Source organism: Entelurus aequoreus, linkage group LG27, assembly GCF_033978785.1.
Source record: "Entelurus aequoreus isolate RoL-2023_Sb linkage group LG27, RoL_Eaeq_v1.1, whole genome shotgun sequence".
NCBI classification, from domain to species: domain Eukaryota; kingdom Metazoa; phylum Chordata; class Actinopteri; order Syngnathiformes; family Syngnathidae; genus Entelurus; species Entelurus aequoreus.
The window spans coordinates 9533081-9549620 of record NC_084757.1 but is presented as its reverse complement, the minus strand read 5'-3'; the positions used below and the strand labels follow the sequence as shown (position 1 = coordinate 9549620).

Below are 16540 nucleotides of genomic sequence, written 5' to 3'. Positions count from 1 at the left end.
TGGAATACATTCATTTTTATCCTCAAAATTCTGCACACAATAACCCATAATGACAATGTGAAAAAAAATGTTTTTCTCTTGTTCCAATTTTTTTTAAATATACTTGAAGAAATGCATGAAAAATGTGGCTGCTGACATATGCGGGAACATATTTTGTCAATTCCGGTTGTAACATTTTCTCAAAACTAGTCTTAATATACCTGTTAATTTACTGTTAACATCTGGCTACTTTCTGCTGTAACTAGATTCTATCTACATATTTCTAAAAATGTAATAAGCACTTATTATCCACACAGGGATCGAAACCATGTTGCAGCCTTATTCAAAAATGGAATACATTAATTTTTATCCTCAAAATTCTGCACACAATAACCCATAATGACAATGTTTTCCAATTGTTCAAAGTTTTTGAAAATATATTTGAAGAAATGCATGAAAACTTTGGCTGCTGACATACGCTGTAACATATTTTGTCATTTCCGGTTGTAACATTTTCTCAAAACTAGTCTTAATATACCTGTTAATTTACTGTTAACATCTGGCTACTTTCTGCTGTAACTAGATTCTATCTACATATTTCTAAAAATGTAATAAGCACTTATTCTCCACACAGGGATCGAAACCATGTTGCAGCCTTATTGAAAAATGGAATAAATTCATTTTTATCCTCAAAATTCTGAACACAATAACCCATAATGACAATGTGAAAACGTTTTTTTTTCCACTTGTTCAAATTTTTTGAAAATGTATTTGAAGAAATGCATGAAAAATGTGGCTGCTGACATGCGGTAACATATTTCGTCATTTCCGGTTGTAACATTTTCTCAAAACTAGTCTTAATACACCTGTTAATTTACTGTTAACATCTGGCTACTTTCTGCTGTAACAAGATTCTATCTACATATTTCTAAAAATGTAATAAGCACTTATTCTCCACACAGAAAGACCCCGAGCCCGGGGATCAAAACCATGTTACGGCCTTATTCCAAAATGGAATAAATTCAATTTTATCCACAAAATTATGCACACAATAACCCATAATGACAATGTGAAAACGTTTTTTTTTCAAATTGTTCAAATTTTTTGAAAATATATTTAAAGAAATGCATGAAAAATGTGGCTGCTGACATACAGTATGTGGTAACATATTTCGTCAATTCCGGTTGTAACATTTTCTCAAAACTAGTCTTAATATACCTGTTAATTTACTGTTAACATCTGGCTACTTTCTGCTGTAACAAGATTCTATATACATATTTCTAAAAATGTTATGAGCACTTATTCTCCACACAGGCATCGAAACCATGTTGCAGCCTTATTCAAAAATGGAATAAATTCATTTTTATCCTCAAAATTCTGCACACAATAACCCATAATGACAATGTGAAAACGTTTTTTTTTTCCAATTGTTTAAATTTTTTGAAAATATATTTAAAGAAATGCATGAAAAATGTGGCTGCTGACATACGCGGTAACATATTTCGTCATTTCCGGTTGTAACATTTTCTCAAAACTAGTCTTAATATACCTGTTAATTTACTGTTAACATCTGGCTACTTTCTGCTGTAACAAGATTCTATCTACATATTTCTAAAAATGTAATAAGCACTTATTCTCCACACAGAAAGACCCCGAGCCCGGGGATCGAAACCATGTTACGGCATTATTCCAAAATGGCATAAATTCATTTTTATCCTCAAAATTCTGCACACAATAACCCATAATGACAATGTGAAAACGTTTTTTTTTCTCTTGTTCAAATTTTTTGAAAATATAGTTAAAGAAATGCATAAAAAATGTGGCTGCTGACATATGCGGTAACATATTTTGTCAATTCCGGTTGTAACATTTTCTCAAAACTAGTCTCCATGAAATGTAGCTAAGCTACTAGTTAGTTTCCATGAAATGTAGCTAAGCTACTAGTTAGTCTCCATGAAATTTAGCTAATCCACTACTTAGTCTCCATTAAATGTAGCCAGGCTACTAGTTAGTCTTCATTAAATGTAGCTATGCTACTTGTTAGTCTCCATTATATGTAGCTATGCTACTTGTTAGTCTCCATGAAATGTAGCTAAGCTACTTCTTAGTCTCCATGAAATGTAGCTAAGCTACTAGTTAGTCTCCATGAAATGTAGCTAAGCTACTAGTTAGTCTCCATTAAATTTAGCTAAGCCACTAGTTAGTCTCCATTAAATGTAGCCAGGCTACTAGTTAGTCTCCATTAAATGTAGCTATGCTACTTGTTAGTCTCCATGAAATGTAGCTAAGCTACTAGTTAGTCTCCATGAAATGTAGCTAAGCTACTAGTTAGTCTCCATGAAATATAGCTAAGCCACTAGTTAGTCTCCATTAAATTGAGCCAGGCTACTAGTTAGTCACCATTAAATGTAGCCAGGCTACTAGTTAGTGTCCATGAAATGTAGCTAAGCTACTTCTTAGTCTCCATGAAATGTAGCTAAGCTACTAGTCTCCATGAAATGTAGCTAAGCTACTAGTTAGTCTCCATTTAATTTAGCTAAGCTACTAGTTAGTCTTTATTAAATGTAGCTAGGCTACTAGTTAGTCTCCATGAAATGTAGCTAAGCTACTTCTTAGTCTCCATGAAATGTAGCTAAGCTACTAGTTAGTCTCCATGAAATGTGACTAAGCTACAAGTCAGTCTCATTGAAATGTAGCTAAGCTACTAGTTAGTCTAAATTAAATGAAGCTGAGCCACGAGTTAGTCTCCATGAAATGTAGCTAAGCTACTTGTTAGTCTCCATGAAATCGTTATGATCCGCTCCCCGGATCATATTTCTGTTTACGTTTTCTAGTCACTTGTGTTTTTCTGTTAGTCTTGATCTCTTTCTAGTTCCTGTTTAAGCACTTCTGAGTTTGGTTACCATAGTTACTGATTGCTCACACCTGCCTCTGGTTAGTGTTCGGGACGCGCACCTGTTGCCCGGGCTCTATTCAGAGGGCTATTTAGTTTACGCGCTGGCCTCACCCTGCCTGGTGGTGTTGTTTGCTCCCATGCAACAAGTTACGCTCTCGTTTACGCTCATAGTCTGTATTTTGTTACTAGCATCTTTTGGCTACTCTTTTGTTTTCCGTGCCGTGGGCACCGAGCAGCATATTTTGGTCTGCAACTAAAATAAATAATTTATTCTTACCTGCAAGCCGCTTCCTGACATCCCTCTGCAATTTGAAAAGACGACCTCCGGCATCACTATGCCTCGCAAGCGTAACAGAAATATAGCTAAGCCACTAGTTAGTCTCCATTAAATGTAGCTATTCTACTAGTTAGTCTCCATTAAATGTAGCTAAGCTACAAGTTAGTCTCAAGGAAATGTAGCTAAACAACTAGTTAGTCTCCATGAAACATAGCTAAGCCACTAGTTAGTCTCCATGAAATGTAGCTGATGATTCTAGGTTGTCCTGAAGAATTTGGAGGTAATCCTCCTTTTTCATTGTCCCATTTACTCTTTGTAAAGCAGCAGTTCCATTGGCAGCAAAACAGGCCCAGAGCATAATACTACCACCACCATGCTTGACGGTAGGCATGGTGTTCCTGGGATTAAAGGCCTCACCTTTTCTCCTCCAAACATATTGCTGGGTATTGTGGCCAAACAGCTCCATTTTTGTTTCATCTGACCACAGAACTTTCCTCCAGAAGGTCTTATCTTTGTCCATGTGATGTCAGATGTTGACTTCTTCAGGATCCTTTTTTCTTCCAAGATAGTCTTTGGCCCACAAAATAATTGTTGTCCTCCCAACACCATGTGTCTTCATTTGTGCTCCATGTCAGGAAACGGAGAAGATCATTGCCGAGCTTAACGAGACGTGGGAGGAGAAACTTCGCCGCACAGAAGCCATTCGAATGGAACGGTGAGCTCCCGTTTCTTCCCCCAGACCACCACAAACCAGCCCGCTGAGGCCTCGGCCGGATTTGTATCCGCAGGGAGGCCCTGCTGGCAGAAATGGGCGTGGCCATGCGAGAGGACGGCGGGACAGTGGGCGTCTTCTCCCCGAAGAAGGTAATGAGACGTGTGTGACATCACGTGTTGCCATGACAATAAAAGGCCTCCTTGTTCACCCCGAAGCCATCCGACAGAAAGCCCCAAGCTGTCTTTATTGACAATGTGGGCCTCTTTTCCCCCAACGAGGTGTGTAGTGTGGAGTGTGGAGTGTGGGTGATTCTCTGACATCAGGTTTGATCTCAGCACTTGAAGAGATAACACTCCTGTCTGGGCAATGTGTGGCACTAGCTGCATGAGGTTTTGCTTTGGCCACTGGGAGACATGGCTTTGTGATATGCAGTGTCTTGTTTTAAAGTTAAAGTACCAATGATTGTCACACACACACACACACACACACACACAATAGGTGTGGCGAAATTATGCTCCGCATTTGACCCATCACCCTTGATCACCCCCTGGGAGGTGAGGGGAGCAGTGAGCAGCAGCGGTGGCCGCGCCCGTGAATCCTTTTAGGTGACTTAACCCTTGTTTCATGCTCTCTGTCAGACCCCTCATCTGGTCAACCTCAACGAGGACCCCCTCATGTCCGAGTGTCTGCTCTACTACATCAAGGATGGCATCACAAGGTGAGACGATCACTATCTTAGGACTGCTTGCACCAGGGGTGTCCAAAGTGCGGCCCGGGGGCCATTTGCGGGCCGCGGCTAATTGTTTACCGGCCCGCCACACATTCTGGAAATGCTATTGCAAAAATAAACATGACAAAAAGTGGAATGAGGTGAAATCTAACTAGAAAAAGTTGACACAAAGCTGCCATGCAGGCTGTTTTTTTTCTTTTGTCTATCTTTCTTTTTCTTTTTTTGCCATTGCTTAAAGGCCTACTGAAACCTACTACTACCGACCACGCAGTCTGATAGTTTATATATCAATGATGAAATCTTAACATTGCAACACATGCCAATACGGCCGGGTTAACTTATAAAGTGACTTTTAAAACTTCCCGGGAAATATCCGGCTGAAACGTTGCGGTATGATGACGTATGCGCGTGACGAAGTCAGAGTAACGGAAGTTATGGTACTCGTAGAATCCTATACAAAAAGCTCTGTTTTCATTTCATAATTCCACAGTATTTTGGACATCTTTTGCAATTTGTTTAATGAACAATGAAGGCTGCAAAGAAGACAGTTGTAGGTGGGATCGGTGTATTAGCAGCGGACTACAGCAACACAACCAGGAGGACTTTGTTGGAGCGCTAGCCGCGCTAGCCGCCGACCTTACCTTGACTTCCTACGTCTCCGGGCCGCCAAACGCATCGGGTGAAGTCCTTCGTCCTTCTGCCGATCGCTGGAACGCAGGTGAGCACGGGTGTTGATGAGTAGATGAGGGCTGGCTGGCGTAGGTGGAGAGCTAATGTTTTTAGCATAGCTCTGTGAGGTCCCGTTGCTAAGTTGCTAAGTTAGCTTCAATGGCGTCGTTAGCACAGCATTGTTAACCTTCGCCAGCCTGGAAAGCATTAACCGTGTATTTACATGTCCACGGTTTAATAGTATTGTTGATTTTCTATCTATCCTTCCTTCTATCCTTTATTTTTTTGTTTCTATATGCAGTTAAAGCACGATGCTATCACGTTAGCTCGTAGCTAAAGCATTTCGCCGATGTATTGTCGTGGAGATAAAAGGCACTGAATGTCCATTTTGCGTTCTCGACTCTCATTTTCAAGAGGATATAGTATCCGAGGTGGTTTAAAATACAAATCTGTGATCCACAATAAAAAAAGGAGAGTGTGGAATCCAATGAGCCAGCTTGTACCTAAGTTACGGTCAGAGCGAAAAAAGATACGTCCATCACTGTCTCACAAGTCCTTCACTGTAACGTTCCTCATCTACGAATCTTTCATCCTCGCTCAAATTAATGGGGTAATCATCACTTTCTCGGTCCGAATCTCTCTCGCTCCATTGTAAACAACGGGGAATTGTGAGGAATACTAGCTCCTGTGACGTCATGCTATACTTCCGGTACAGGCAAGGCTTTTTTTTTATCAGCGAGCAAAAGTTGCGAACTTTATTGTCGATTTTCTCTATTAAATCCTTTCAGCAAAAATATGGCAATATCGCGAAATGATCAAGTATGACACACAGAATGGATCTGCTATTCCCGTTTAAATTAAAAAAAATCATTTCAGTAGGCCTTTAAAAAAAAAAAAAAATCAATGTTATAATGAATTATTGACCTATTCAAGGCTCCAATTATTTCAAATATTTCACTTTAAAATGTTTTATGTGGAAAATATGACATATATTGTGTGGTTGCCATACAAAAACATCAACGTTTTCTTTGACAAAAGAGCACAGAACAAAATAATAGTTCAAACATAAAATTGACAGATATATCTGAAGTTGATCTCGTAACTTAAGTGTTCAAAGTAAAAAAAACTAATACAAATGTATCACTTTTGTATCCTAAATATATTTAATGGGATTTTATTTATCTTTTCACTGTGATTACTCAAAAATAATAATGAATTAATATCAATGGTGTCCTGCATTATTGATGTTTTTAAGGCTCTAATTACTTCACATCAAACATTGCTTTCTGAATGTTTTGGGCAGTGGGGGAAATACTGCATATTTCAGTTTTATTATAAAAAACAAAGTTGTCTTGACAGAAAAGGCATAAAACCTTTTTGGTTTTTTAAATTTAAAGGCCTACTGAAATGAATTTTTTTTATTTAAACGGGGATAGCAGATCCATTCTATGTGTCATACTTGATCATTTCGCGATATTGCCATATTTTTGCTGAAAGGATTTAGTAGAGAAAATCGACGATAAACTTTGCAACTTTTGCTCGCTGATAAAAAAAAGCCTTGCCCCTACCGGAAGTATAGCATGACGTCACAAGACTAAGGATTCCTCACAATTCCCCGTTGTTTACAATGGAGCGAGAGACATTCGGAGCGAGAAAGCGACGATTACCCCATTAATTTGAGCGAGGATGAAAGATTTGTGGATGAAGAACTTTAGAGTGAAGGACTAGAGTGTAGTGCGGGGTGTATCTTTTTTCGCTCTGACCGTAACTTAGGTACAAGGGTTCATTGGATTCCACACTTTCTCCTTTTTCTATTGTGGATCACGGATTTGTATTTTAAACCACCTCGGATACTATATCCTCTTGAAAATGAACATGTAAATACACGGTTAATAACTTTCAGCTTGGCAAAGCTAAAAAAAATAGAAGCTATGTTAGCTACAGAGCTAACGTGATAGCAGGCTCAAAATGCAGATAGAAACAAAATTTAAAAAAACCCTGACTGGAAGGATAGACAGAAGATCAACAATACTATTAAACCATGAACATGTAAATACACGGTTATTAATTTTCAGCTTGGCGAAGCTAAAAAAATAGAAGCTAAGTTAGCTACGGAGCTAACGTGATAGCATCAGTCTCAAATGCAGATAGAAACAAAATTTAAAAAACCTGACTGGAAGGATAGACAGAAGATCAACAATACTATTAAACCATGGACATGTAAATACACGGTTATTAATTTTCAGCTTGGCGAAGCTAAAAAAATAGAAGCTAAGTTAGCTACGGGGCGGCAGCGGGCGTTGTAGCTTTCGACGACACCCCGGCCGCCATCAGAGTCGGCAAGAAACATATATTTCCCCAAAGTTACGTGCGGGACATGCACATATCAACACGCACGTACGGGCAAGCGATCAAATGTTTGGAAGCCAAAGCTGTACTCACCGTAGTGCGTCTGCTCTCCAGCTCAAAACACAACACAACCTCCTGGTGTTGGTGTTGCTGCAGCCAGCCGCTAATACACCGATCGCACCTACAACTTTCTTATTTGCAGTCTCCATTGTCCATTAAACAAATTACAAAATATTCACCAACACAGATGTCCAGAATACTGTGGAATTTTGTCGAAGAAAACAGCTATTTGCATAGGATCCAAACACTACCCTTGACCTCGTGACGTCACGCGCATACGTCATCATACCGCGACGTTTTGAACCGGAAGTTTCCCGGGAATTTTAAAATTGCACTTTATAAGTTAACCCGGCCATATTGGCATGTGTTGCAATGTTAAGATTTCATCATTGATATATAAACTATCAGACTGCGTGGTCGGTAGTAGTGGCTTTCAGTAGGCCTTTAATATCAACCTGAAGTTGATATACTGTAGAGATTTACTGTATGCGTTAAATAAAAAAAATAATTTGACTTGTTTTTAACATTTTAATGACTTAGACCCTTTATGGTCCCCGGGAGCCCTAAAGGTAAAAAAAAAAAAAAATCCATATATTTTTTTATGATTTGAAAATGAAAACTATCAAAATGGCCCCCGCAGGTTTTCATTTTTCCATGTGCGGCCCTCAGTGGAAAAAGTTTGGACACCCCTGGCTTACACCAATATGTTGGTAACAAAATGTATTTCCATACTTTTTAATGCTTTTCTAAAGAAAGGGGACCACAGAAAATGTCATGATGTGAACAAAAAAATCTTAAGGTACATGAAACATATGTTTATTATTGCAATTTAGTCCTTAAATAAAATAGTGAACATACTAGACAAGTTGTCTTTTAGTAGTAAGTAAACAAACAAAGACTCCTAATTAGTCTGCTGACGTATGCAGTAACATATTGTGTCATTTATACACCTATTATTTTCTACACATTATGAGGGACAAATTGTAAACAAATATTATTAATCTACTTGTTCATTTACTGTTAATATCTGCTTATTTTCTGTTTTAACATGTTCTATCTACACTTCTGTTAAAATGTAATAACAATAAAAAAAACAATTTAATAATCACTTATTCTTCTCTTGTTTGATACTTTACATTAGTTTTGGATGATACCACACATTTGGGTATCGATCCGATCCATCGGCGGTCACTCGAACGAGTATGATGATCCTCCTGGTAGGGGTGTATCCCTTTATGGAGGATGCCTGTGCGTGACTTAGTTTAACGTGGGGAAACTGGTGCACAGACAGTCACCACACGATCCTTGACAGAATCGGGTCAGGGTCCAGTGGCATGGAGTCCAAGACGACTGGGGACCCTTTTCTGCTGCAGCCTTCTTCCGCCATCGCAGCCGTTGTGGTAGTTCTTGTCCGCCGTTGAGGTCTTCATCGTATCCCTGGCTAGGGGGCAGTCAGGTACTAGGCCTTTGCCAAGGGCCACCTGGGGTAACAGTAGTAAAAGGGGTTAACCTCCTAGTGCCCCAAGACCCCATAGAGGAGCCTCCACTGCCGGATGCACTTTAACGTCATGCCCAGGACACAAGTACCGATACCAAGTAGTTACAGGATCATACATTGGTCATATTCAAAGTCTTCATGAGTCCAAGACATATTTCCTGAGTTTCAATGTAATCATAGTAGTATCGACTAGATACACTCCTGTACTTGGTATCATTACAGTGGATGTCCGGTATAGAGCCACCGATGGCATTTGTTTACATTGTGACACCGGTGAGCTATTGTATCCTCCTACGGTGTGTAGTGAAGCATGTTTAGCTATTCCTCATCCTCCAATGATAATGATAATTGTCAGAAACTTACTTTATTTGTTGCCAAAGGATTAGTGATTTAGAAGTAGCTAAAACACTACCGACTGTTTCAGTGTTATAACTTCACCTTTATCTTTAGTTTTTACACCAAAATGCGTCCATTCTCCCTTTTCTGTCTACACACTGTCTGCTTGTAAGTACTCTGTGCGTGTGCGCTGCCGAACATGCTCCTCTGCTCGTAAAACCAGCTATGTCACGACGACGCTGTCATGACCGTAAAAGGAAAAAAAGGGACCATATTTTTCACCATTTTTTAATTAATTAGTACCGCAGTACTTTATTAGTACCGGTATACCGTACAACCCTAGTTAGGACAAACAAAAAGGTAAAAAACACATGGAAACTAAAGGGAAGTATGGGTTCCACACTAGTACCATGTCCTGTATGTTGGAGAGAAGTCTTATGTTGACTGTTTCCACAGTAGTACCATGTCTTGTATGTTGGATAGAAGTCTTATGTTGACTGTTTCCACACTAGTACCATGTCTTGTATGTTGGAGAGAAGTCTTATGTTGACTGTTTCCACACTAGTACCATGTCTTATATGTTGGAGAGAAGTCTTATGTTGACTGTTTCCACACTAGTACCATGTCTTGTATGTTGGAGAGAAGTCTTATGTTGACTGTTTCCACACTAGTACCATGTCTAGTATGTTGGAGAGAAGTCTTATGTTGACTGTTTCCACACTAGTACCATGTCTTGTATGTTGGAGAGAAGTATTATGTTGACTGTTTCCACACTAGTACCATGTCTAATATGTAGGAGAGAAGTCTTATGTTGACTGTTTCCACACTAGTACCATGTCTTATATGTTGGAGAGAAGTCTTATGTTGACTGTTTCCACACCAGTACCATGTCTTGTATGTTGGAGATAAGTATTATGTTGACTGTTTCCACACTTGTACCATGTTTAATATGTTCTCAAAAGTATTATGATGACTGTTTCCACACTAGTACCATGTCTAATATGTTCTCAAAAGTATTATGATGACTGTTTCCACACTAGTACCATGTCTAGTATGTTGGAGAGAAGTCTTATGTTGACTGTTTCCACACTAGTACCATGTCTTGTATGTTGGAGAGAAGTCTTATGTTGACTGTTTCCACACTAGTACCATGTCTAGTATGTTGGAGAGAAGTCTTATGTTGACTGTTTCCACACTAGTACCATGTCTTGTATGTTGGAGAGAAGTCTTATGTTGATTGTTTCCACACTTGTACCTTGTCTTGTATGTTGGAGAGAAGTATTATGTTGACTGTTTCCACACTAGTACCATGTCTAGTATGTTGGAGATAAGTCTTATGTTGACTGTTTCCACACTAGTACCATGTCTTGTATGTTGGAGAGAAGTCTTATGTTGACTGTTTCCACACTAGTACCATGTCTTGTATGTTGGAGAGAAGTCTTATGTTGACTGTTTCCACACTAGTACCATGTCTAGTATGTTGGAGAGAAGTCTTATGTTGACTGTTTCCACACTAGTACCATGTCTTGTATGTTGGAGAGAAGTCTTATGTTGATTGTTTCCACACTAGTACCATGTCTTGTATGTTGGAGAGAAGTATTATGTTGACTGTTTCCACACTAGTACCATGTCTAGTATGTTGGAGAGAAGTCTTATGTTGACTGTTTCCACACTAGTACCATGTCTTGTATGTTGGAGAGAAGTCTTATGTTGACTGTTTCCACACTAGTACCATGTCTTGTATGTTGGAGAGAAGTCTTATGTTGACTGTTTCCACACTAGTACCATGTCTAGTATGTTGGAGAGAAGTCTTATGTTGACTGTTTCCACACTAGTACCATGTCTAGTATGTTGGAGAGAAGTCTTATGTTGACTGTTTCCACACTAGTACCATGTCTTGTATGTTGGAGAGAAGTATTATGTTGACTGTTTCCACACTAGTACCATGTCTAGTATGTTGGAGAGAAGTCTTATGTTGACTGTTTCCACACTAGTACCATGTCTTGTATGTTGGTGAGAAGTCTTATGTTGACTGTTTCCACACTAGTACCATGTCTTGTATGTTGGAGAGAAGTCTTATGTTGTGTCATGTCTGTGTTCATGTTTTTGTTTGGCCATGTGCTGTTTTGTTTTTTGGACACTTCCTTAGTTCCTTGTTTCACTTCCTGGTTTTGTTTGTCACCATAGCAACCATTAGTTTCACCTGTTCCACGTTTGTACTCACACACACCTGTCTCACGTTTTCACATTGTCATGTCACGCACCTGTTCACAGTTAAGTCACGCACCTGTTGTCACTATATAGGCTTTTCTGTTTCTGTTGTTCGTCCTGGCGACATCACCCATTCATGCCATGTCCACAGTTCCTTGTCACGTTAGTTCTTGTTTCATCTCTTGTCACGTAAGTTTTTGTTTGTTTAATGTTCATAGTTCTCCGCCATTGTGCGCGCCTTTTGTTTTGTCTAGTCAAGTTTTTTACCTCCGCTGTGAGCGCCTTTTGTTTGTACCTTTTGTTTGAGTTTATAGTAATAATTAAACTATGTCTTTACCTGCACGCCACGTCCGTTCCAATTATTTTGCACCACGGGAGAGCAAACCACGCCATAGACCAAGTTATGACAGATGTCGCCAGCACGAGAGCTCTCCCGCAAAAAAATGGGACAATTTTGACGAGGTAACGTGGGAGGTCCTGCGCGCCATGGAGGCCGAGACGCTCCGCCATTCCCCCATGGAGCGCAGGGATCTCATGTGGGGTCCGACCGGCAAACTGGTGCCGATCAGCTCCCTTTGGTCCGAGGATGGCGCTGCGTCACCGCAGTCCCGGAAGCGCCGCTCCCAACGAAGGACGTCAGGGAGGGCTTCCACAAGCATTGGAAAGGACGCATCGTTCCCGCAAGCTCCTCCCCCTCCGGGCGGAAACGAGCTGCAGCCAGCCCGGCTTCCCCAGGACGACGTCACGCCGCTGCCAGTGGGTGACGTCATGGATTTTTTTCCCCTGAACTCTTTTTCTTGTCAGCCACATCCAACCAAAGACTCTAAATCCATGATTAAACATTACCAAGACATGTTTTTAGAAATCAGATCCTGTCAATCACAGTCACCCAATTTTCATGCCCCGCCCCCCAGGACTCATGCCACGCCCAAGTCAGAAATTTTTTTTTCACCCACAAAAGCCCAGGTGGGGGGGAACGAAAGACCTTTTGGACAATTTAGAGGGGAGGATTCTGCCCTCCTCCTGAACCCCCTCCGCCCACCCCAAAAGACGGTTCCAGACCGCGGGGAGCGCGTCTGGGATCCGCTCCTTGAGGGGGGGGCTAGGGCTGGGAATTGTTCAGTTGGGGTGGGTCAGCATCGTCACGCCAAGCCACAGCCTCCAGCACGACCACCACCACCTGCCTTTCGACCTGCCAAGCCACAGCCACCAGCACGACCCCCACCACCAGTCTTTCGTCACGCCAAGCCACAGCCTCCAGCACGACCCCCACCACCTGTCTTTCGACCTACCAAGCCACAGCCACCAGCACGGCCGCCACCACCAGTTTTTCGACCATGCCAAGATCCACCTGCTCCACGCCCAGCTCCACGCCAAGCGCCACCAGTACCTGCTCCACGCCAAGCGCCACCAGTACCTGCTCCACGCCAAGCGCCACCAGTACCTGCTCCACGCCAAGCGCCACCAGTACCTGCTCCACGCCAAGCGCCGCCAGTACCTGCTCCACGCCAAGCGCCGCCAGTCGCAGCCCCACGCCGCCAAGTGCCGCCCGTCGCAGCCCCACGCCGCCAAGTGCCGCCCGTCGCAGCCCCACGCCGCCAAGTGCCGCCCGTCGCAGCCCCACGCCGCCAAGTGCCGCCCGTCGCAGCCCCACGCCGCCAAGTGCCGCCCGTCGCAGCCCCACGCCGCCAAGTGCCGCCCGTGGCTGCCCCACGCCGCCAAGTGCCGCCCGTGGCTGCCCCACGCCGCCAAGTGCCGCCCGTGGCTGCCCCACGCCGCCAAGTGCCGCCCGTGGCTGCCCCACGCCGCCAAGTGCCGCCCGTGGCTGCCCCACGCCAAGACCAAAGCCAAGACCAAGACCCGCCAAGTGACCAAGACCAAGAACCGCCAAGTGACCAAGACCCGCCAAGTGACCAAGACCCGCCAGTTGACCAAGACCAAGACCCGCCAAGTGACCAAGACCCGCCAAGTGACCAAGAACCGCCAAGTGACCAAGAACCGCCAAGTGACCAAGAACCGCCAAGTGACCAAGAACCGCCAAGTGACCAAGACCAAGAACCGCCAAGTGACCAAGACCAAGACCCGCCAAGTGACCAAGACCCGCCAAGTGTCCAAGACCAAGTCCAAGACCCAGACCCTCGCCAAGTCCAAGTCCAAGACCAACCACGCCAAGTCCAAGTCCAAGACCAACCACGCCAAGTCCAAGTCCAAGACCAACCACGCCAAGTCCAAGACCAAGACCCACGCTGCCAAGACCATGACCCACGCTGCCAAGACCAAGACCGCCAAGGCCAAGACCACCCACGCCAAGACAAAGACCCCCCACGCCAAGCTTCGCCGCCTGACGCACCACGCCAAGCTTCGCCGCCTGCCACGACAACGCGCCCACCTCCTCGTCGGCCAAGGATGTGGCCATTCCATGGGCGTCCGCCACGCCAGGTGCGCCGACCTCCTCGTCTGCCACGAATGTGGCCATTCCCAGGTCGCCCACCTCGTCAGGTTCAGCGGCGGTCTACCCGCCGTCGCCACCTGACTCTGCCCCGGTGGATTCGGGGACACCTGGTCTGGCGACCCACCGCCATGTCCCCCTCCCCCCCTCCCATGACTCTTGATCCTGTTTTTTGTTTTTGGACATCTGGGATCTGTCCGTAAGGGGGGGGTTCTGTCATGTCTGTGTTCATGTTTTTGTTTGGCCATGTGCTGTTTTGTTTTTTGGACACTTCCTTAGTTCCTTGTTTCACTTCCTGGTTTTGTTTGTCACCATAGCAACCATTAGTTTCACCTGTTCCACGTTTGTACTCACACACACCTGTCTCACGTTTTCACATTGTCATGTCACGCACCTGTTCACAGTTAAGTCACGCACCTGTTGTCACTATATAGGCTTTTCTGTTTCTGTTGTTCGTCCTGGCGACATCACCCATTCATGCCATGTCCACAGTTCCTTGTCACGTTAGTTCTTGTTTCATCTCTTGTCACGTAAGTTTTTGTTTGTTTAATGTTCATAGTTCTCCGCCATTGTGCGCGCCTTTTGTTTTGTCTAGTCAAGTTTTTTACCTCCGCTGTGAGCGCCTTTTGTTTGTACCTTTTGTTTGAGTTTATAGTAATAATTAAACTATGTCTTTACCTGCACGCCACGTCCGTTCCAATTATTTTGCACCACGGGAGAGCAAACCACGCCATAGACCAAGTTATGACATGTTGACTGTTTCCACACTAGTATCATGTCTTGTATGTTGGAGAGAAGTCTTATGTTGACTGTTTCCACACTAGCACCATGTCTTGTATGTTGGAGAGAAGTCTTATGTTGACTGTTTCCACACTAGTACCATGTCTTGTATGTTGGAGAGAAGTCTTATGTTGACTGTTTCCACACTAGCACCATGTCTTGTATGTTGGAGAGAAGTCTTATGTTGACTGTTTCCACACTAGTACCATGTCCTGTATGTTGGAGAGAAGTCTTATGTTGACTGTTTCCACTTTAGTACCATGTCTAGTATGTTGGAGAGAAGTATTATGTTGACTGTTTCCACACTAGTACCATGTCTAATATGTTCTCAAAAGTATTATGTTGACTGTTTCCACACTAGTACCATGTCTTGTATGTTGGAGAGAAGTCTTATGTTGACTGTTTCCACACTAGTACCATGTCTTGTATGTTGGAGAGAAGTCTTATGTTGACTGTTTCCACACTAGCACCATGTCTTGTATGTTGGAGAGAAGTCTTATGTTGACTGTTTCCACACTAGTACCATGTCCTGTATGTTGGAGAGAAGTCTTATGTTGACTGTTTCCACTTTAGTACCATGTCTAGTATGTTGGAGAGAAGTATTATGTTGACTGTTTCCACACTAGTACCATGTCTAATATGTTCTCAAAAGTATTATGTTGACTGTTTCCACACTAGTACCATGTCTTGTATGTTGGAGAGAAGTCTTATGTTGACTGTTTCCACACTAGTACCATGTCTTGTATGTTGGAGAGAAGTCTTATGTTGACTGTTTCCACACTAGTACCATGTCTTGTATGTTGGAGAGAATTCTTATGTTGACTGTCTGCATGTTCTCAGGGTGGGTCGTCTTGACGCCAGCAGCCGCCAGGACATCGTCCTCAGTGGTCACTTCATCAAGGACCAGCACTGCACCTTCACCAGCTGCACAGATGTGCAGGGAGAGAGTGGGTGCTCTTCACCTTGTTAAGAGTCTGTGTGCAGGGAGAGAGTGGGTGCTCTTCACCTTATTAACAGTCTGTGCACAGGGAGAGAGTGGGTGCTCTTCACCTTAACAATCATTATAACAGTCTGTGCACAGGGAGAGAGTGGGTGCCCTTCACCTTAACAAGCATTGACATCTTTGTCTGCCAGCAGCCGTGGTCCTCCAGCCGTGTGAAGAAGCCCTGACCTATGTCAACGGCAAGAGAGTGACCCAGCCCACAGTTCTCAGATCAGGTTGTCATTGTACACCAGACTTTTTTACACTGCCTTGATATCATTTTTGTACTTTCAGGCTCCCCTCGTGTTTGGTCACAGGGAAATGTTCAAAATAACAATGTTAAACATAAGTCATACATTTATTTTTTTCATCGCGCTTTTGCCATAAAAACACTGCTTGTTATGGCAAACACAAAATATGCAACATTTTCCCCCAAAAAAATTCAAAGTGGAATATTTTAAAGAAATTGTAGTCTTAAGTAGGTCAATAATTTATAACAACATTGATTTTGATTGATTATTATTTTTTGAGCAACGACGGTTTGGAAAAAAATCCCACTAGTGTGTATATATATATATATATATATATATATATATATATATATATATA

General features: G+C 42.7%; 1 protein-coding gene across 4 annotated transcripts in view; it reads left to right on the top strand.

Moving 5' to 3' along the window:
* Positions 1 to 16540, top strand: part of kif1aa (kinesin family member 1Aa) — a 132107-nt gene that overhangs the window by 46191 nt on the left and 69376 nt on the right. For all 4 annotated transcript variants that reach the window (XM_062038686.1, XM_062038687.1, XM_062038685.1 and 1 more), the window contains 5 exons: positions 3788 to 3867; positions 3941 to 4016; positions 4506 to 4585; positions 15790 to 15896; positions 16087 to 16167. In XM_062038686.1, the coding sequence (XP_061894670.1) occupies positions 3788 to 3867; positions 3941 to 4016; positions 4506 to 4585; positions 15790 to 15896; positions 16087 to 16167 (424 nt within the window). The remainder of the gene's footprint in view (positions 1 to 3787; positions 3868 to 3940; positions 4017 to 4505; positions 4586 to 15789; positions 15897 to 16086; positions 16168 to 16540) is intronic.